Source organism: Peromyscus leucopus, chromosome 2, assembly GCF_004664715.2.
Source record: "Peromyscus leucopus breed LL Stock chromosome 2, UCI_PerLeu_2.1, whole genome shotgun sequence".
Lineage (NCBI taxonomy): Eukaryota > Metazoa > Chordata > Mammalia > Rodentia > Cricetidae > Peromyscus > Peromyscus leucopus.
Window position 1 is genome coordinate 109,820,484 of NC_051064.1, and position 21,498 is coordinate 109,841,981.

The window sequence follows — 21,498 nt, forward strand, 5'->3', positions numbered from 1 at the left end:
ACACAGAGTTCCAGGACAGCCAAGCTACACAGAAAGACCCTGTCTCAAAAAAGTAAAAACAAAAAGAAAAGAAAAGAAATAGGATCGTAATCCGTGTCTCCAAGGGTTATCTCAGGGACGACCCTAAAGGAGATCAAACACGTAACGCTCCGGCACAGGTCCTTCCACGGAGAACATTGATTGAGCACTTACTTCTAACACTGAGTCAGACTTCTGAAACTAAATCGGGAGAAGTTGTTCTTTCTACCATGAACCCAGCAGGGCCACAGGGCAACTGGGAGGACAGGGGGCTGATTATCATCCTTCTGGGAGGGATGCTAGGAGAATCTGAAACACCAGCAATCTATGGACCACTGGACCACAGGGCAGGGCTTCAATCCCAGGCACAGACTGCAGTCAGAGTCTCCCCCACCCCCCACCCCATCATCCTGTCTCTCACGAGGCCATGTGAAGGGCTGGAAGGGCATCCCACAAGGAGGTGGGAAGAGGACCCTTTGGCCCACCCTGGGAGCCACCGGCCAGGCCCCATGAAAGGCCTCATTGTCTGAAGCTGACGGCACTGAGCCCTGGAATGGTGTTGCCTAAACTGGATGTTGTCCTCACAAAGGAGGCCATGGCCCCAGGCTCTCAGGGAGCCGGGTGCAGCCAGGACAACCTCCCAGCCACTGGACCCATCAGCAAGCCAAGGACATCTGTCAACACTCCAAAGCTCTGTTCACCCGACCGCCGCCATCTTTCCCAAAAGGATCACACACACACACACACACACACACACACACACACACTCACACACACACACACACACACACACACACGCTCCACAAGACACACAATGAGAACAAGAATGTAAACAAATCAAGTTAAGAAAACAGGTAAGGGAGAAGTTGCCGAAAGGAGGTTCCCAGCAGACCAGGCAAAAAGGGGAGTTATATTTTTCCAAACTCCGGTAAAAGAGGGATTGGAAGGAAGGAACCCAGTGGACTGTTCCTCGGGCTTCCTGGGGTCTGCAGCCCCAGGCTACAGTTTCACCTTCACCCAGGACCCAAGCAAGCATCTGGATGTTTGTTATCTCTAGCAACAGTGTGCTGGAACCGTACTTTTCAAGCTTGGGAGTTGGAAGGGTAGAGAAATGAACCAGTACTTTTTGGTTTCAAAACCAGGACAAATGCTGAGGTGCCCATTTAACATATCAAAGCTGGACCTGGCTGCCAGGTTCTCCCAGAACCCCTCAGTCCCTACCTGATACAGGTATGGCTCGCATACCCCGCCCTCTACCCTGAGCTCTCCATCCCAAGGCCTGGGCTGCCCTTCCCCCAGAGGCTCTTCCCTGTAATCCAGACATTTTGGTTCTTTGCACCTCCCTTTTCCTTTGGACCTTTGGCCTCCTGGCTGCTGCATCTGGTCCCCCTCTCCCCCTCTCCTTCTCTCGTTCCCCCCCCCCCCCACACACACACACATGGCCCAGCTCAGTCTGGTCCACTCTGGACCCTTCCAGACATCCCTGCCTCTGACTATGCTCTCCCACACATCTGTAATAAACTTTTTCCTCCACCATACCTAGGAGTAGTCTCGCCCCTTCCTTTCCTTTTCATTTCTTTTTTTCATTCAGGTTAAACATCTCCTCTGTGTCAGCTGAGGTATCAGGGCCCACGGTAGGCTTTTCCGCATTCTCATTTTCTACCTTGCAAAGCATCTGCATCTCCTGACAACAAAGCATGTCCCCTCGCACACGGCTTCTGAGCAGCTGCGAGTGGTAGTGTTAGTCATCCCAGGCCCACGAGCAAAGGATCACGGGTAGCTCTCCACAGCATTTCTGCAGGCCCTAAAGGTAAGGAGGGCAGAGACTCAGAGAAGTCAAGAAAATGACTCCAAGTCACACAGCCAGTCCGTGACAGAGGAAGAGACAGAGCCCAGGGCCCTGGGTCCCACACCAGAGGCCATGGCTGATCAGGCTGCTCAAAAATGCAGGCAGCGGGCTCGCCGGACTTCTGCGCCTTCGCTGAGCTCGCCGGGTTGGTGAGGGGAGAAAAGGCCTGAGCTCCATATAAGAAGGAAAGGAAAGGCTAAGCTAGAGACAGGCATGGCCTGTCTCCCAGCCTCAGCTGGTGTCTGCAGCCCTGCTTCTGGGCCTCCTGGAGCTGAATAGGAATGGCTCTCTTAGCACATCAACCCCATGAGACCTGTGCCTGGTCATCCTCATCTCAGTTTCTACACCTGCCAAATGCCTCAGGCTAGTGAGCCCACTAGGACAGCTAAACTCAAAACCACAGGGAGGAGCTGAGCGAGCGTGGGGTGCATGCCTGTGATCCCAGCGCTGCACTGGCTGTTCAGCAGGATGGCATGGTAGAGACCAGCCTGGGATACCCAGAGACACTGAGGTGGTCTGAATGAGCACGGCCCCGTAAACTCATAGATCTGAATGCCTGCCTTATGTCGGCATCCCACCCCCGACACACACACACACACACACACACACACACACACACACACACACACACACACTCTCGGGGGAACTTTGGGGAAGAACTAGGAGGTGCGGCCTAGTTGGGAGGAGGTATGTCACTGGGGGTGGGCTCTGAGGTTTCAAAAGCTCCCCTCACACACACCCCCATTCTCTTCTCGGCCACCTACTTGCACATACAGATATAAGCTCTCAGCTATTTCTCCAGGGCCATTCCTCCCTGCTGATGGTCAGGGACTCACCCTCCGAAACTGTGAGCAGGCCCCTCAGTTGAATGTTTTCTCTTATTAGACGCCTTGGTCATGGTGTTTTAGTCACGGTAACAGAAAAGTCACTAAGACAGACGCTGTCTCAAAAATAACAACAAAATCATGGGAAATAAGCACCGGCCGGCTATGGAGACGGGACCCCCTAGAGTCCTGGCAGGCCTGTAGAAGTGCTGAACACCCGTGGAAGGCCATTTCCTCAGCAAAGAGAGGGTCTGGAGACACTGATGGGTAGTGAAGAGGGGGTGATGTTCTTCTGCAAGAGTTCCGGTTCCCAGCACCCACTTCAGAAGGCTCAGGAATGCCTGTAACTCCACCCCCAGAGAATGTGACGCCCTCTTCTGACCTCCACGAGCAGTCACACTTGCACAAACCTACATGTGTATACATGTACGCGTAATTTACAATAATGTTTAAACAGAAACACCTAATGTCTGAGTCTCCTACTCCTGGTCTAGTCCCAACACTTTTTTTTACTTTTTTGAGAAAAATTTCAAAGAAATCAAAACAAGTCCTCAAAAAACACAGGTATACAAGCTTCAAGCTCAGTTAGAGATCCTATCTCAACAAATATGGTAGAGAACAATATGAGGAAGACACACAGCATGGACCTCTGGCCCCTATCCGCCTGCACAGAGACACACAGGAGCCCATGTACACACACACACACACACACACACACGCACACGCACACGCACACGCACACGCACAGCTGGGGGAGCAGAGGGCAGACCATGCTAACGTGACACCTGGCACGTGGTGAGGGCGTGAGGGACAGCGATCATTAGCTCTGTGGATCCACTTTCCTCGTCTTTCCAATGGTCCTTGGCCAAACTGTCAAGACTTTCCAGCCATGAAAGGCTTCCCTACAGGAAGAACCGCCTGCCAAGGGCTCCAAGGCACACACACACACCTCCCCTCATGCTCTCCATGGTGACACTATTATTTAACTGTGGGAATAGGTAAAGAAAAAAGACACACAGAGCAGGAATCCTCTCTCGACTCCTGCTACCCATAGGGCCTAGGGAGCAAGTCTGGCTTGTTGTGAGGCAAATGCAAGAGTTTGTTCAGTGGGTCCCCAATTCCAATTAATGCCAACCACAAGCGGGAAGAGTGCAGACTATTCTAGAACACAGCAGAACATCATCTGCCTCCCTCCACCCCAAGGATAAAAATAACCTCATCTGCAATCTGATGCCAGCCCTCAGCTAGTCACCAGAACTGCCCAGGCCCACCAAGCAGCTGGCAGGGGACCAGATCAAGTACAGGGATACAGTCTGAATGCAATCCCCCACACACATGGTCTGACCCACGGAAAATACCGGAGAGCTTTCACTGACAACATCTACTGGAGCCCAGAGAGGTTACACATCCTGCCCAAGGAGCCAAGACTAGAGGTCATGTCTCCTACTGGTCTACCTGAAGCCTTGTCCTAACATCTTGATGCTGAGAAGCGCTGTGGTAGTTTGAATGTATTTGGTCCCCTTAAACTCACGCAAAGGAGGCGTGGAGGAAGTGTGAGTTTGCTGGAGGAGGCTGGATGACATACACCTTTTTAATCCAGACCTTGAGGCTGGAAGGCACACCTTTAATCCTGTGTGTCACTGTGGGGGGCGGGCTTTGAGGTCTTTTTCTCAGGCTTCATTCAGTGTGACAGTCAGTCGCCTGCAAGACGTAAAGACACACACGGCTATTTCTCCAGCATCCTGCCTGCCTGCACGCCGCCACACGCCGCCACACTCCCTGCCATGATGGTAAGGGACTGCACCTCTGAAACTGTAAGTGAGCCCCCTCAATTGAACGTTTTCCTTCTAAGAGTTGCTGTGGTCATGGTGTCTCCCCACAGTAAGAAAAACCTAACTAAGACAAGGGCTTAGAGATTAATTCCACCTATTGGGAAGTATCAGTGGGGAAGAAAGGCGCGGGAGGTCTCCGTACTAGGTCTTAAATGAATGAGCAAAGGCAGCAGCTTGTCTGTAAAATGAGACCCTACAGACTTAGCAAGGCTGACCTGGGGTGCAAAGGAGGAGATGTGGCCAATCACAGTGGCCCATCACAGTGGCCCTGACCTCTGTCCATGCAAGGGCCCTGTCACCAAGCTGATCGGCCTGCCCAGTAAGTAGGTCTGAGCAGGCTGCTGTCCCAGAGTCAGGGCTCAGATGAGAGACAGACCAGGCAAGAAGTAGCGTGGGTAATGAATCACATGGGGGGGGGGTTGTACCCGGAATTCAGCTTTCCCCGACAGCATCCCCCACCCCAGCTCCTTTATATTGTTTCAGCACCGTGTCTACAGTGTACCAGAACTTACAGCCTGTGGGATGTGAGCAAGGATTTCACCCTCTGAATTCAGATTCCTCAGTCCATCAAACTGAAAGGGGTAGGTGAGATGGTGAGGTGCGGGTGAGATGGAGAACAATTACCCTTCTTTAAGGATATTTTTTTTTTTTTTTTTTTTTTTGTGGGGATGAAAGTCTCATTCTGTAGCCCAGGCTGGCCTCAGATTTACTATGTAGCCCAGGCTGGTCCTAAACTAGCAAGTGCTTCCTACGTGCTGCTATTACAAACTTCCACCCACCAGGCCCCGCTGTATTTACTTTTTTAATCTTCACACAGCCCTCATAGCTGGGTGTCCCATTCCCATTTTACAGATGGGAAAACAGAGGCTCAAGAAGAATAAGCAACTCGCACACAAACACAGAAGACCACACAGCTGATAAGGGTAGAATTGGGACTTGGGTCCATACTTGTGCAGCTTCAAGTCCAAGGCTGTACCGCTTTGCTGTACTAACTCCAGTCTAGCAGACAGGGCAGTCATTTCTGTGTCTGGGCACTGATACTGGCACAGGCAGGCCAGGCCAGCACCCACACCTACATCTGGGTTTCCTGAGACTCCTCCTCATGTCCCCTCATGTCCTTCTGCAGAGACAGTGTTGATGTGAGGACCCGGGTCAAAACACTTTCCGAAACACTGTCCACTGGCCCGCCACTAGGGAGGAAAATGCTGCAAACGACTGTGTCCATCTGCAGCTCTGGGGAATGGGAGGACACCTCACATCAGCTAGACAGAGCCCCCCACACCCCCTCCTGTGACTGTCTGGCTGAGCTAGCCTGCCCCAGAAACAGAGGGCTCACTCCCTTCTGTGACCCGGTCTAGTCTCCCGTCCCTCCATCTCCCACCCTCTTCCTCCCACACCTCCCCGTGGGCCTCCTGCCTCAGGCCACTGCCCACCCCGCCATCACCAGAAGGCCTAGAAAGAGACCAGACTGTTTGGACAAGCAGTCTGACCTAAATGTAAACTGACCTCACTGTGTGCCTCAGGGGGCCACTCTGACCACACCTGGCCCCAAACCTCACTGACATCCAGCAGTCCCTCCGTGGGGAGCTCCGGCACTGAGGTGGCCATTCAGGGGGATTGTGAAGGAAAGACCTGGCTTCTCCCCCATCAGAACCCTTCACACCCTCCCCACCACACAGCCAGGAATGCAGATTGTCCCTACCTCTGGGTTACCATGGCAACGGGAAGCCAGGCAATGGGCCCAGGCCCTGCCCTCCTGCAAGCCACCTCATTTACCCTGGAGCTGGGCACAGCAGCCACAGACATCACAATTGCTTCTGGAGAGGAAAAGAGAATGAGAGGAAAGAGGCAGAAAAAGAAAAAAAAAACAGTTACAGAGAGAGGGGGGCGAACAATTAGAGAGAGAAAAGGAAAGAGACTGGGAGGAGGAAAAGAGGAGATGTCAGAGGGGAGAGAAACAGGCTGGGGGGGGGGGACAGAACAGCCAGAAGAGTGCATGCACAGAGAGAGAGAGAGAGAAGGAGGGAGGGAAGGGGAGGAGAGGGAGGGAGGGAGAGAAAGAGGGAAGGGAAGGAGAGGGAGAGAGGGGGAAAGAGAGAGAGAGACAGGGAGAAAGAGAGAGAGAGAGGGAGACAGGAAAGAGGCCTCTCCTGATCCCCACCCCACACCACACATTCCTGGGCCTGAGCTGCCCACAGCTTTTCAGATTCTGGGCAGCAGCTAAGACTTCCTGCCCCAGGAAGCTGGCAGCCTGGCTGGGCCCCTCCAACTGCTCTCTCTGCCCTGCAGCCTCTACCCTGCTAAGGGATGGTGCCCAGGCCTTCCCCCAGCAAGTGGGGCCCCTTCACTACCCCTCAGGCCTCCTCAAACTCTCCTGCCCCTTTGTGCTCTCCACCCCCACCCCTTGTCCGGCCTCCTCTAGCTCCAACTCAACTCAGTTCTCCTCTGTGTCCAAGAAGCCATTCCCAAGAAGCATTGCGGACGGGGTGGATGCAGGGGTCGTGATTTACGGGCTGCATGCATCCTGTCACTCAGCACAGGGGGAGGGGCAGGCCGCAGAAGAGGCCTCTCTGCAGGGAGGAGATGCCAAGCAGGGCCGGCAGGCAGCCCCCCTCCCCCGCTCCCCGGCACAGCTCGCAGGGCCTCACCCCTACAGCCCAGGTGCTTCTCCCAGCCCCTAGCTCAGGGGAGTGGGTGAGCTACAAAACAATCTTGACCTGGCCTGGCCCCCACAGATTCCCCACACTGTGTGAGAGGAACCTGAGCCACAGGAAAAGCTTGCTGAAGGAAAGCAGAAGGACAGAAAGAGAAGAAAGACAGATACAGGTTTGGGGGTGACAGGCAGGAGGGCTGCGGCAAAGCCCAGCCGACCCTTGGTACTCTGGATGTGGCCCTGCCGGAGAACCCTGAGCCACAACTTAGGCCACTCTGAACCTCACTGTTCACATCTATAAAATGGCAATGTTAGTATCCCAGGAAGGAGTTGAAGTGCCTAGGCCAGAACCACGGGAAGTGTCCCAAACTGCAGCGCTCTGGTGTCGTTAAAAAGCCTAGGCCCACAGGTCACAGGGGCAAGACATCTGCTGAAAAAGGCCAGGCGGCCTGTGCCCAGAATGCTTCGAAGGCAGCTGGGACCTGGGACCATAACATTGACTTTTCCTCCAGGCACTACCAATTGAACCCAAAGCCTGTCTACAGTAGGGACTCATCTCAACTGAGAATCATGGCTGGACAGGACAGACTCTGTGGTCCTCACGGGCATCCCACACCTGGTGACTGCCACGCCACCCAGTTCTAGGAAGGTTCCAGACCCTCAGGCAGGAAACAGACTCCTGAAATCAAAGTCTGTGGTTACTAGGAAGCAGCTGGGGGTCGGTGGGAACACGGTGGGTCAGGCACTGGGAGAAGCCTCCTGGGCCACAAACAAACTATCCTCAATAGTTTGCACTTGTACATCACCAGCGCCCAGCATGGAGATCGAGCCTGGAGGCGTTTCCCATGGAGCCCCATGCTCCTTCTCCACGCAGCACTGCATCCAATGGCCAGAATGAAGACGGGCCTGGTCATCGGCAGCTGCCCGAAAGGCTGGACAGACAAAAAAACGGCAAGCAGGGACCCTGGGAAAGGCTCGCTTCATCGGCCTGCATTTCAGCGCTTCTGGCACCGCCCCTTGTTCTTCTACGTGGGTTATGTGCAGGCCTGGCTCTAGCTTAATAGCTGTTTATGTGAAAACAGCCTCATGATTTCATCTGTCCACAAACTCAACTGTGGTTAACTCCTGCTGCTAACCAAAGCATGGCCCTGTGGTGGCTGAGGCTTCCCGCCCCAGCAGGGTGGGAGAGGAGGGAGAGGAAGGAGTGACTCGTGTGGAGGAGGCAGCCCCAGGCTGGGCTTCTGCCTGAGGCCCAGCCCTGTGAGCAGGAAACCAGGAGTGAGGCTAGCCCCCAGATAGGACAGGCTGGAGGGAGAACGGAGACGGCACCCGGCTATGCGTGGTCTAGGCTCAGGCCTCTAGCTGAGCCTCTGAGGGCTGGCTAAAAACCAGGCCTGGAAGATTCCAGGTCAAGAGCACTCCAGGTGGACCGTTAGAAAGAGACCAACTCTACCGATCAATGTTGTTTATCTCTGTTAAAACTCCCATTCATGGTGAGCAGTGGTGGTGCACACCTTTAATCCCAGCACTCAGTAGACAGAGACAGGCAAATCTCTGTGAGTCGAGGCCAGCCTGGTCTACAAGAGTGAGTTCCAGGACAGCCACGGGCTACACAGAGAAATTATGTTGGGGAGGAGGGAAGGACTCCAGTTCATTTCTACAGAGCACTGAAGAGAATAATCTGTTCTCTCATGACAAGCAAAAAGGGGACAAGACCACAAAAGAAAGAAAGAGCCGGGCGGTGGTGGCGCACGCCTTTAATCCCAGCACTTGGGAGGCAGAGGCAGGTGGATCTCTGTGAGTTTGAGGCCAGCCTGGTCTACAGAGTGAGATCCAGGACAGGCACCAAAACTACACAAAGAAACTCTGTTTCAAAAAACCAAAAAAAAAAAAAAAAGAAAGAAGAGGAAGGAGGAGGAGGAGGAAGAGAGGAGGAGGAGGAGGAGGAGGAGGAGGAGGAGGAGGAGGAGGAGAAGAAGAAGAAGAAGAAGAAGAAGAAGAAGAAGAAGAAGAAGAAGAAGAAGAAGAAGAAGAAGAAAACACAGAGGAGCCATGGTGTGTCTCAGTGGGTAGAGCACTTGCCCAGTACTCGGGAAGCCCTGGGTTTGATCCCCAGCACTGCATAAAACAGTCATGATATTATCCCAGGACTTGGAAGATGGGCCAGGAGGACCAGAGGTTCAAGGTCAGTCCCAGCTACAAAGTTAAAGGCAGCCTAGGCTACATGAAACCCAGCCTCAAAAAGAAAAGAAAAGGCAGGGGAACGTGATGAAGGGAGAAAGTCATTTTCCAGTTTGAGGCAGTAACGGGAGAGGGGGGGGGGCTCCTGCTGAGATCTGGCTAAACGCATGAATGAATGAGAAGGAGCAATTATGAAAGACATGGAGGGGGTTTCCAAAGAAGGGAGGATGCAAAGCCCCAAGAGGATAGTTGTGACGTCAGAGGGCTGTGGGTAAGAAGCCAGGAGGACAGCCTGGTCCACTGGTCCACGCAGCCCGGGGCTGGGCAGATCCCCAGGGTGCAGATTTGACTCAAAGAGCCGGAGTCTGCACGTGGAAGGAGATGAGACCTGCCTTTCAGATCTCTCTGGGCAGGGGTGGGCATGTGTGTGTGTGTGTGTGTGTGTGTGTGTGTGTGTGTGTGTTGTGGGGGGGGCGTGTGTGTGTGTGTGTGTGTGTGTGTGTGGTGTGGTGTGTGTGTGTGGTGTGTGCGTGTGTCTGTGTGTCTGTGTGTGTGTGTATGTGTGTGTGTGTGTGTGTGTGGTGTGTGTGTGTATGTGTGTGTGTGGTGTGTGTATATGTGTGTGTGTGTGGCGTGTGCGTGTGCGTGTGTGTGTGTGTGTGTGTGTGTGTGTGTGTGTGGTGTGTGTGCGTGTGTGTGGCGTGTGCGTGTGTGTGTGGGTGTGTGTGTGTGGTGTGTGTGGGTGGGTGTGTGTGTGTGTGTGTGCTCACACGCGCGCGCGTGTGAGAGACAGAGAGAGAGAGAGAGACCCTCAGAATGAGGAGGAGGGTTCCTAATGCTGCCTGCAGAAAGGAACAGTACCTGGGCAGGGCCTGTCCAAAGTACTGGCCCAGGGTGTATTTCAGAAGTGCAGCTAGCAGCAGTACTGCTGACTGAGAGAGTCCATGCTTAGAGTCAGAGATAAGGAGGGGTGGGGCTTGAACTGAGGGAGAAGTGATGGGTACCGAGCCGGGGAAGCCCAGACAAGAAGTGAGCAAGGAAAGGGTCAAGAACTTTCCATAGGGGCTGGAGAGATGGCTCAACGGCTAAGAGTTAAGACTGCTCTTGCAGGGGACCTGGATTCGATTCCCAGCACCCACAGGGCAGCTCACAACTGTCTGTAACTCCAGGATCCAACACCCTCACACAGACATATATGCAGGCAAAACACCAGTGCACACAAAATAAACAATAAATAAAAATAAATAAATTTAAAAAGAATTTTCCAGATATTGCTAAACACTCACTGACTGTATCAAAGTTCTGGTTTGCACCCCACGGTTGAAAAGGGGGGATACGCCTGCAAAAACAAGCAAGCAAAATAATAATAATAATAATAACAACCAGCACATACGGGCATCTGAGAGTCCCAGGACCCTACACCTGTAGTAGGTTAAAGGGTATGAGGACTTAAGAGGAGGTGGAGTCTAATCATCTCCCCTGGGTCTAAGTCACCTTCGGTGACATTTCAACCAATGCCTTCAAGGCCAGGTCATGGGAAGCCTAGGCCTCCTGCAACTGTTACTATGGGGGACCTCGCTGCCAGGTAAGAAATCTGACTCCTGAGAGGTCACAACAAAGAATCCACATGTGGGTGCTCTGAACGACATTCCAGCTAAGCCCAACCCTGCAGCCATGCCCAGCATAATGCTAGTGAAGCTTTATTAGACCCCCAGTGAGCTCACGCACCAGCTAGACACTACCCAGTAACCTCCGCCTGGGCCCCACGGGGCAGCGGAACCGCTCTGTGGAGCCCTGCCCAGCCTTGTCCAAGCTTCCGACCCACAAATCACAATGCAGCCCACACTGGTGGAATTTACTAAGGCACGGAGTTTCAGTGTGGTTAGTTCTGCAGCCGTGGTAACTACAGCAGACACACACGGTCCCCAGGGAGGATGGAGACAGGAACACACACATGAAAAGACCCAGGGAGCCATCAGCCTGGTGCAGGGGAGCCCCAGACAGGCTCCCGGACAGATGGACGGAGGTACTGAGCAGAGTGAGGACGGATGGGAAAGGAGGGGACAGAGATGCAGGGAAGGCGTCCAGGCAGAGCGACTTAGAAACCGGTTGAGAGGCAGTCAAGTGGACCTGAGACCTGACCGGCTTTGCTTACATGGAGGCTGGGGAATACTGGAGCTTGTTCATCTGCTAAGAGTCAAAGGTCCTTTTTAGAAATCTACTGTTTGGTGTGAGCCTACTGTGTGCCGGGCTCAGGTAACCTTCAACTCTGCTCAGTAACAGTGACCCAAACTGAACAGAAGAGGGAAAGGAAGCGTGGAGGGGAGAGAGAACCTCTCCGCACCATGACTGGCCAGTAAAGGGCAAAGGAAAGCCAGCACAGGGGTGGCAGGACCCCTGGGGAGCAGGTCACCAGTGCTTGGCGCTGCAGACTACCCACAGGTTGCCTTTTGGATCCCAGCCAGAGCTGGTATGACCAGGCCCTCCTGGGTTTGGGGATCTTTCCAGGTCAAGACATCTCACCCCCATTCACTACCACCACTCCCCCATGCAAAGGGCCAGTGCAGCAGGCTCAAAATCCACTCTCGCGTGAGACACTGAGACACGCCTCAACACTGCTGCCTGGAAGCTTTACTTTTATCTTCAAAGCAAGAGGAGGGCTGAACTAGGCTGACTCAGAGGGCCTCAGAGCTCCAGGGAGAGGCTGAAGGGGGTTGGGGGAACACTCTGGGCTTTCCCCCCACATCTGGCTCCCTTTAAAGATGGCCCCGCCTCCCCTTGCCCCACAGTCATTAAACCTTTGGCTCGCCAGCCACTTGCCCTCCCTTTTGAAAAAAAACTTTATGACATTTCATTTAGTTCTTTGTGTGTAGCGGTGGGGGAGGGGCGTGCGGCGCATGTGTGAAGGTCAGAGAGCAACTTGTAAGAGTCGTTCTCAGCTCTCCCCCTTCTACCAAGGCGTGGATCTCGGGGATTGAACTCGGGTCCCAGAGCTTGGCGGCAAGCGCCCTTACCCACGGAGCCATCTCACCAGACCCGCCGCTTGCTCTCTTAAAATGAGTCTGCTCCATGGAGATGTCAGCTAAGGTAAACCTGCTCAGTTACAGGGACCAGTAGGACTGCACAGTCCCGGTTACAGTAAGGACACTGAGGCTGGGAGAGAGCTAGCCGGAAGCCAGCCAGAGGGCTGGGGAGGTGGCTCCGTGGATAAGAGCACTTGCTGTTCAGTCATGAGGATAGGAGTTTAAATCCCTACTACCTACGTAAAACATCAGCCATGGCCATGGCCATGTGGGCCTGGAAGCCCAGGGATGGTTGGTGGTGTGTGTGTGTGTTATAGGAAGTTTGTTACGGTTTTCTGGCTGCCAGCCTAACTCAGGGTTCAATGAGAGACCTGTCTCAAGGGAATGAGAAGAGGGATAGAGCCGGACCCTTGATGTCCTCCTCCGGCCTCCACCAGTGAGTCTTGAACACATGTGTGCACAGTACACATGCACACAAAGAAAAGAACCAGTCAGAATCACTCGTCTACACACACACACACACACACACACACACACACACACACACACTCTCACACACTCACTGGACTGTAATCTGTGGGAGAACAAGATGCTGATCTGGTCTCTTCAGGTCTCCTAAGGGATCTGAAGGAGATGACCCACCTGGCTTTGGGAAAGCAGGGTTGCCTTATGGAGGCCCATGGGCAACGCCCCTTTCAGCTCTCTGACCCAGGCCAGGCCGCACCCCAGGGAGGATCACAGCCTGTTCTCAAGTCACAGATAGGACAAGGAGTGGAGAGTCGTGAGAGTCGGGCCCACAGGGAGCAGGTGGAGCAAAGGGGCCCTGGTTTGGGGCTGGTTCCCTAGGCCTCCGAAGGGTCAAGGTGAGGTTCACATAGCACTTTCTAAACCATGGAGTGAATACACACATGGAGAGAGGTAAGAAACATCCTGAGAAGCCCAGCAAAGACACACACCAATGACCCAGCTCTTGGGAGGTGGAGACAGGATGATCAGGAGTTCAAGGACAGCCTCAACCACACATTTCAAGGCCAAGGTGTCTGAAATACCCCAACATGGAGGGGAAGGGGAGAGAGAGAGAGCCCCGAGAGCAAGCCAGCATACCAGCACGTAGACGTTCCTACGATGCCGCAGCCCTTACAGGCTTCCTACTGGGGTTCTGCTCACACGTCACTGACTCTCACAAATCCCGCCAGGGACAGGTTTCCCTCCAGCACTGGAAAGGAAATTGAAGCTGGGTTGTCCACAGGACTTGCCTAAGGCATGAATATGGAGCCAAGATCCTGCTTTTCTCAGTCCCAGAGCTGGCTCTGCCCACTGAGCTGCCTCAAGTAACATTCCTATCACCTACTGAGGGTGGTTATGGTTACCAAGGAAGCTCTTGAAAAGATACATATGTCTGTCATACGGCCTAGGGGGGCAGAAAGCCTTCCCTGCGGGACAGCCTCTTTCCTGGCTCCCCAAACAGGTGCCTCTGCTGAGCCCTGCTTGCCCCCATAGAGAAGTTTATAGGCTGAGCTAACTGTCACCTACTCCAGGAAGCCTGCCTGGACCCCTCTTGAGCGACAAGGGACACTTCAATCTTCCTCTGCTCCAGTCTAGCTATATTGAGCTGTCTTTATCAGTTTATGGCCACCTCAGTGGCCAGCCTAGGCACACTGGAAGACAGGTCTGGTCTGGCTCATCCCTATGTCCCTAAAGTACTCTGGTCCTTGTCATCATTGCCATGACTCTAATGTCATGTCCTACCTGCAAGAAGGGCTACTCCTGGAAGGGCAGGGACACACGCAGGCCTGTGGCCAAGGGACTGGCGGAGGACCCAGCTGGCTGCACCATCTGTCCTGGACCCGCAGGACAGAGGCGGCCTAAGGCAAAGATGCCAGGCTGTCAGCTCAGCCAGGTCAGCCTAGGACAAGGAGAGACGCCCCAGCACCCAGGGCCTTGCCCAGCTGGAGCCCGGGGTCAAACAAGACTTTCATTTTTCATGCATTTGTTTTTATGTTATGTGCATGGCACTTTGCCTGCATGTATATCTGGGCACCTCAGGCTGTGCCTGGTTCTCATGGAGCCAGAAGAGGGCATTGGATGCCCTGGAACTGGAGTTACAGATGGTTTTGAGCCACCATGTGGGTGCTGGGAAAAGAACCTGGGTCCTCTGGAAGAGCAGCCAGTGCTCTTAACCGCTGAGCCATCTCTCCAGCCCCTGGACAAGATGGTCTCATTCTCTAACTAGCTCAAAGTGATGCAAAGCCAGAGCCTTGACCTTCTCACCTGTAAAGCCAGTGGAAAACCAGCAGTCATGTAAAGCGGTTAGGGATTTAAAGACGCCCGGCATTTAGCCGGGCCTCAGCAGAACCCATCATTTGACCATCTCACCTCACCAACCAGCCCCGCCGCTGAACCACGGCAGAAACCCACCGACAGATGAGAAACGGGAGTGATTATTTCACAGGGCCAGTGGCATGCAAGCTCCTGCAAGTTCCGACAGAGGCTCTCACGATGCCTACAGACGTGGATGGGGCTCCCGGACGAGGAGTGTGGCCTACACAAGGCGAGCTGGCATCTCTGGACCCTTCCACTCTCCAGCAAAGGAGCGGGCAGCTCTCCCCAGGCTCTAGGAGGACAACGTAGCCGCACTAGCACACACTAGACACAGGTAAGGAGTGGTGGTCCGGCAGCCCCAGACCCTGACATGTGTATTGAGGGGTCGGCTCAGACAGCCTGCGTGCCCCAGCCTATCCTGTCAGTGTACAAGGATGAAGCGGAGGAGGCTTCACAAGGGATCATAAGGCCACTCACTGGAGTTCAGGTGCCTCCATAGTCAAATTGAAGATGAAGAAGGCCTAGGCTCGCAACTTCCCAAGCCCAAGCACCTCCTTTACTGCCTCATGGGTTCCTGCTTGGTCCTAACCCTACTCCCTCTTGTGAGGAGCAGGAGGGATAGGAAGGTAGCTGGGACCACTTGGAGCTGGTCAATCAAAGAAAATCAGATACTAAGCCAAAACGCACCAGGGATGGTGGCGCACACCTTTGATCCCTGCACTGGGGAGGCAGAGGCAGACAGAGCTCTGTGAGTTCAAGGCCAGCCAGGACTACGTAGTGAGACCCTGTTTCAAAGATAAATTAATTCAAAACTAAACTAAACCAAGGACCAGAGAACCCCCCGGAAGCTCACAGACAACACCCACAATGCTCCAGACTCCGGCCCAGACTCTAAGGCCAATTGCAGTCCCTCTGACTACAGCCAGCTGCCAGCTGCTCCTCCCAGGCTCAGGCCACTCTGAACCACTAAAGCTCCATTTAGCAGCTCAGATGCCCGACACTCCCCTGCCTTAAAGCCCAGGCCTCCTTGAGACCCATCTCCTCAGCTTCCAGGGCCCCCTGCTCAGGTGTCATCTACTCAGGACCCCACCCCCATCCTCACAGTCCTTGCTCTCTAGACAGCCTGAGTTTAAAGCTGTTCACTTGATGATTGTGTGACCTCAGGAAGATGACTTCACCTCTCTGTTTCCATTTCATCTTTAATTTAGGGCGCAAGAGCACTCGGAGTTATAAGGACTGAGTTCACGCATGCTCAGACATGGGTGATATTTGCATGACACTCATCACTGTCATTCGCAGCATTTATAGCAAGTGTCCATTGTCATGGTTTGCCTAACCGAATAGCTCAACAGCTAGGGTCCATGACGTCACACGTCACAGCGTACTCTGGCACCTGCCATACCCATGTAGGGAACGAGCGAACTGGGTGTGACATTGTAAGGGTTGCTAACTCTGGGGACAGACAGGATAGGGAGTCAAAGAAGTGATGCCTGAGCTGTGTTTTGAAGGACAAAAACAAATCATCCAGACAGATTGAGAACACTTCGGATGTCTGCCCGTGCCTGAGTCTGGGGTTCACATGAAGCTCCTGAACAAGCTGTTGGGACTCAATCTTCCTCCAGAGAGACTTCTCGGACCACCACAACCCCTTCCACCCCTGGGGTCACCCATCCATCCATTCAGCCATTTTGAGCTCCTGCTGTATGATGGGCATTATCATTTTCTGTCTCTAGGCCTGCCCTCTCATGCCACATAGTGAGGACCACCATCAGTTATATGTCAACTTCTCACAAACATTCAGACCCAAGGCTGGTCCCGTCTAGAGTCACCCAGCACTCGGGGGCTCAGGGTCCAACACCTGGCCCAAAGTCACACAGTGAGTAATAGGGTGGACATGAGATTTTTTTCCGTGTGTGTGTGTGTGTGTGTGTGTGTGTGTGTGTGTGTGTGTGTGTGTGTGTGTGTGTGTGTGTGTGTGTGTGTGTGTGTGTGTGTGTGTGTGTGTGTGTGTGTGTGTGTGTGCATGTCAGTGTTTTGTGAGTGTGGTGCATACATGTGAATATGCAGGTATGTATGCCCGAGCACATGTGGCGTGAGGTCAGAAGAAGATGTCAAGTGTCCTGTCCTCTCCACATTATTGCTTTGAGGTGGAGGTCTCTCACTGAACTAGAAGCTGACCACTTTAGCTAAGCTAGAATCTCTGTCAGTTCCCAGGATCTACCTGTTTCCCCCCTTCAAGGCTGGGAATACAGGCTTGCTCAGCTGGGCCAAGCTGTTTGCAAACTCAGGATTCGAACTCATATGCTCTTGTTTGCACGACAAGTGTTTTTACCCACTGAGCCAACTTCCCAGACCGGAAAATGAGATTCTAATCCAAGCCTGGCACGATGGCACACACTTGTAATCAGGAAGCTGAAGCAGGAGGATCAGGAATAGGAGGCCATCCTGGGCTACACAGTGAACCTATTTCAAAATAAAACAAAACAAAAAAGAAGAGGAAGAAGAAGAAGTAGGGGGAAGGAGAAAGACAAGATTCCAACCCGAGGGCTGTTTCCCAAACCTCAACGTATTCTGGTCTAGACCCCTAATAAGGGTGGGGAGGATGAAGGATGGAGAAGGATGCTGCTGTCCTGGGGTTCCCAGGAATCAGTGGGTCCTATGGAGGTCTGCAATAGCACACAGACCTATGAGCAGAGCACAGATGCTCACTGCTGGTTCTGGTCTCCGTCAGCTTGCCATTAGCAGCAACTGGGCAAGGAATCTCAGGAGAATAGGACCAAATTACCAGTTGTGGAGTCAAAACAGTTCCTAAGCCCTGCTGGGAGCTGACCTGGACCAGGCTACAACTGAGGATCAGAAGTTCAAGGTCATCTTTGACAACAATCTTCATCAAATTTGAGGTCAGCCTGGGTTACGTGAGACCCTGTCTCAGATATAAAAATAAAAACAGTTCAGTACTAAGAAAAAAGAAAGTGTCCCCAAATTCTCCTTTTTTCCATAGGAGCAAAGGAAATTAAGAAGAGGCCACAGAAATTTAAGGTCTGCCAACCAGGCACAAGTTCAAAGGTGGTGATCAATGTCATTTTTAACTAATGTAGGTCCCTGTGGCCCTGTGGCCCAATTTCCACACCCAACACCCTGCTCCATAGCCAGAGGCTAGATACTAGCTGAGTTTAAGTCAGGGCTTAGGGGAGGAATGCTAAGCCTCATGTCCAGAAAAGCTCTGGAACCAGGACCATTGAGTTCAAATCCAAGCTCCGGCCAGGCAGCGGTGGCGCACAACTTTTAATCCCAGCACTCAGGAGGCAGAGCCACGTGGATCTCTGTGAGTTCAAGGCCAGCCTGGTCTACAGGGGAGATACAAGACAGGCACTAAAACTATACAGAGAAACCCTGTCACAAAAAACAAAAAAAACAAGAAAGAAAGAAAGAAGGAAGGAAAGAAGGGAGGGAGAGAGAGAGAGAGACAGAAAGAAAGAAAGAAAGAAAGAAAGAAAGAAAGAAAGAAAGAAAGAAAGAAAGAAAGAAAGAAAGAAAGAAAGGAGAAGAAAAGAAAAGAAAAAGAGAATCCCAGCTCTGCCACTTCCTGCCTCTGTGATCCTAGACAGGCTGTTGACCTCTCTGAGCCTGAGTTATTTTTCATCTGGGATAAGTGCGGGGAGAGAGCAGCAGGGTGGAGAGCATTGGTTACTTTTCTTCCTGCTATAACCAAACCCCTGACAGACCAGCTTGAGGACGGAAGGGCTCCTCTTGGCTCACAGTTTGAGGAAACATGGTCTATCGGGCAAGGACATGATGGTGGCAGGTGGTCACTGTGTCCGCAGTCAGGAAACAGAGAGAGACGGTGCTGATACCCTGAGGCTTTCTCCTTTTTCTCTTTTTATTCAGTCCAGGGCCCCAGGCCATAGGACTGCGTCATCCACGTTCAGGGCAGGTCTTCCCTCCTCTTAGACCTAAACCTCTACAGAAACGCTCTCACAGACATACCCAGGTTCTGAACCCAGTCAAGCTGATGGCAAAGATTAGCTTACCACAGGGATGGTAGAACGGACCTGCCTCACTGAACAGAGCAAGTCAACGTGTGCATACACTCAGCATGCTGCTGCCTGGCAAAGTGGGAGCATGAGGACACTCTACCCTGGGCTCAGGGCACAGAGGCAAGGGGCCCAGTGGCTCAGATTCCACCGTGGGCCTGGCTGAGAAACTGTTTGCCCATACTCATTCTCTAGGTATCCCCTGACCGCTGGCCAGGCCTGGGCACACCAAGCGTAGCTTGTAAAGTTCTCTGGGGTATGGAGATGGAGCTACAAGCCAAGCCCCCATCCCAGTGAGAGCAGGGCTCACAAAGCGTGCACGGTGTCATGGGAAAATCTAGGAAGGCTTTCCAGAGGAGGCAGCATCCCAGCTGAATCTGAGGGCGGAGAAGGAAACTGCCAGAGAGAGACAGCAGGCTAGGGGAGGTACAGGGAGGCACAGAACGCCCAGCCGCGGGAGAGAGCCTAAGTGGCCCACTGAGGCAGAGGAAGCCAGTCAGTGTGGTGCTGCTATGAACACAGAGGGATGGACGGTGGGACCTGGAGGGAAACTGAGGCAAGCATGGCACCAAGATGGTAACCTGCTAGGTGAGTCTGAGCAGGCGGGCAGGTGCCACAGGCACTTCAGCTTCAGAAGCACCCTCTACCGTGAGAGCAGGCGGAAGTGACTGGAGGAGACTAAGGGGCAAGGTGCCCGGGGCTGGTGATGCTGAGCTGAGTGGCAGCTGGCGAGGAGACCGGTGAAATGTGCATTTGCCCCAGGGCCCCTTTTTAAAGGCCTCTTCTGAAATGTCCTCAGTTGGCAGCTACAGTGCCCAGCACAGGCTGTCCTGAGTCCTTCTTCAGGCACCAGGCCAAAGGCCCCCAGTGAGCCACTGAGTGCTTGGGTGTTCCTGGGACCTCAGCACCTATCTCTGCTCCAAAGTCCCAGTTAGGAGGTTCCAGGAAAAAATACTCCCGAAGGTCACTCCATAGGACGTTTTCCACATGGCCTTCCCCTCACAGGCTCATGTCCTTCCTCTCCTGTTCTCGCCTGAGCACACATACCCTCACGCAGTAAATTCTGTCAGGCCCATAGGCTTGGAGTCCTGAGCTGGGGAAGTCAGGAGACACAGAGCCTTGAGCTCAGAAGGCAGCAGAATTGTGCACAGGACACACACACACACACACACACACACACACACACACACACGGCAGCAGGATGTGTGCACAGGGCACACACTCAACCAAACAGAATTCCAGAACTTGCTACAGAGGATTCCATTCCGCCCTGCCACAAACTGCCAGCCCGAAGGGGGCCCACTGCCCCTGGGGCTCTTTGGGGAGACTGCCAGTTATAACTTAAGAAGTCTGTGAGTTCTGGGATTTCTCCTTCCAGAAAGGACTATGAAACAGACAGCAGACGGTGAGACTAACCACGCAGGTCCTGACTTAAGAGGGAAGCATCTGCTTTCTGGACCCCACATCAGGAGGCCCGTTCGGCCCCCGGTCCACCCTCACCCACCGCTTCATACCCTTCGCAAGTGGTTTCCCACATTCTGGATCATGGCTGCTCCGCCTGCTGGGTGGCCAGGCTCTGGGGGGGTCTGCACGCTCCTAGAGGGCCTCTGGTCACCTGAGCCACAGGCGGCCAGCAGCTCCTAAAAGCAGCCGGCTTCTCGGGGCTCCTCCTCCCCAGCTCCCGCCCTCCGGGGCCAGCTGTTATATCTCCGCCCCATGTCCTGGCCTCTCCTCAATCCGCCCTCTGTGCACCCCTCCAACCCTAGCACCCGCCCGCTGGGCCACAGCCACATGGGGACTGGTGCCCACCTACTGGTACCACCAGACTCCATGCTTCTACTCTCAGCCAAACTCCAGCCCCCCCATCCCCGCCCCCCACTCCCTGCCCTTAGCTAACAGAATAGCTCCGAGATCCCAGAGCTCCAGCTTTCTTGCCAGAGATTTCATTCATCCGCAAGAGGGCAGGCTGGAGCATGGCAGGATGCCAGGGAGCTGCCAAAGCCTCCTAGAGAGACACCAGACCCACCTGCCAGGATTTCACCTTCCGGAGTGCTGCCCACTGGCTCCTGGGCCCAGGCTGCCCGCATCCAGCAACTGCTGAACTGGGAGACAGAACACCAGCCTCTGCCGGCCACTTCCTTATAAGCTGGTGATTCTTCTAAAGGAGGCACATGCCAAAGTCCACTGTTCATGATACGCAGCAGTCGGCACCCACGGCCACCAACAGGTGAAAGCCCTCCAGGATTTCCCCTTTTCCCCTGTCACTTCTGCAAGAGGTTTGAGCCAGAGGCCTTGACACTCACACTGGCCAGGACAAAAAAGTCTTGGAGGTCAAAGGGGAAGGATGAACAAGTAGCTGAGGACAAACCCTAGAACACCAGACCCCTCTGTGATTTGGGCTTCCTGCTGGTCCTGTCCCTACCCTGCAAGCATGGTCCTTGGGGCTGGGAAGGGATGTACCCTAGGTGCCGTGGCCAGTACAGAGCAGCCGGGGAAAGTCTCTTCTGCCCTCTGCTTCCACGTCAGCCACCACACAGCTGACAATATGTCTTCTGCCAAAGGCCCTGCGTTCACTACCACGCCCGGGACTCTGAGCAAGTCCGCTCCTCTCTCAAAGCCTCTGCTCTGGGACTCAAGGGCCAGCACACCCTTCCTCGTGAGTTCTTGTCGTCTATCAGCACTCCGTATCTGCAAAGGGGAAACTGGAGTTATAGCGTGAAGGTAGCAAGATGGGCGCCACGTGTGCTAATTCATGCCTGCTA

General features: G+C 53.6%; 1 protein-coding gene across 2 annotated transcripts in view; it reads right to left on the reverse strand.

Annotated features, from left to right (window-relative positions):
• The window catches only part of Acot11 (acyl-CoA thioesterase 11), a 49,758-nt gene extending 29,345 nt beyond the window's left edge, over positions 1–20,413 (reverse strand). The window contains exon 1 of one of the 2 annotated variants that reach the window (XM_028888105.2): positions 20,251–20,413. In XM_028888105.2, the coding sequence (XP_028743938.1) occupies positions 20,251–20,283 (33 nt within the window). In that variant the 5' untranslated portion in view covers positions 20,284–20,413. Of the gene's footprint in view, positions 1–6,029; positions 6,147–20,250 lie in introns of those variants that run through there. The other variant, XM_028888095.2, reaches the window with a different exon arrangement.
• Between the last annotated feature and the right edge of the window lie 1,085 nt (positions 20,414–21,498).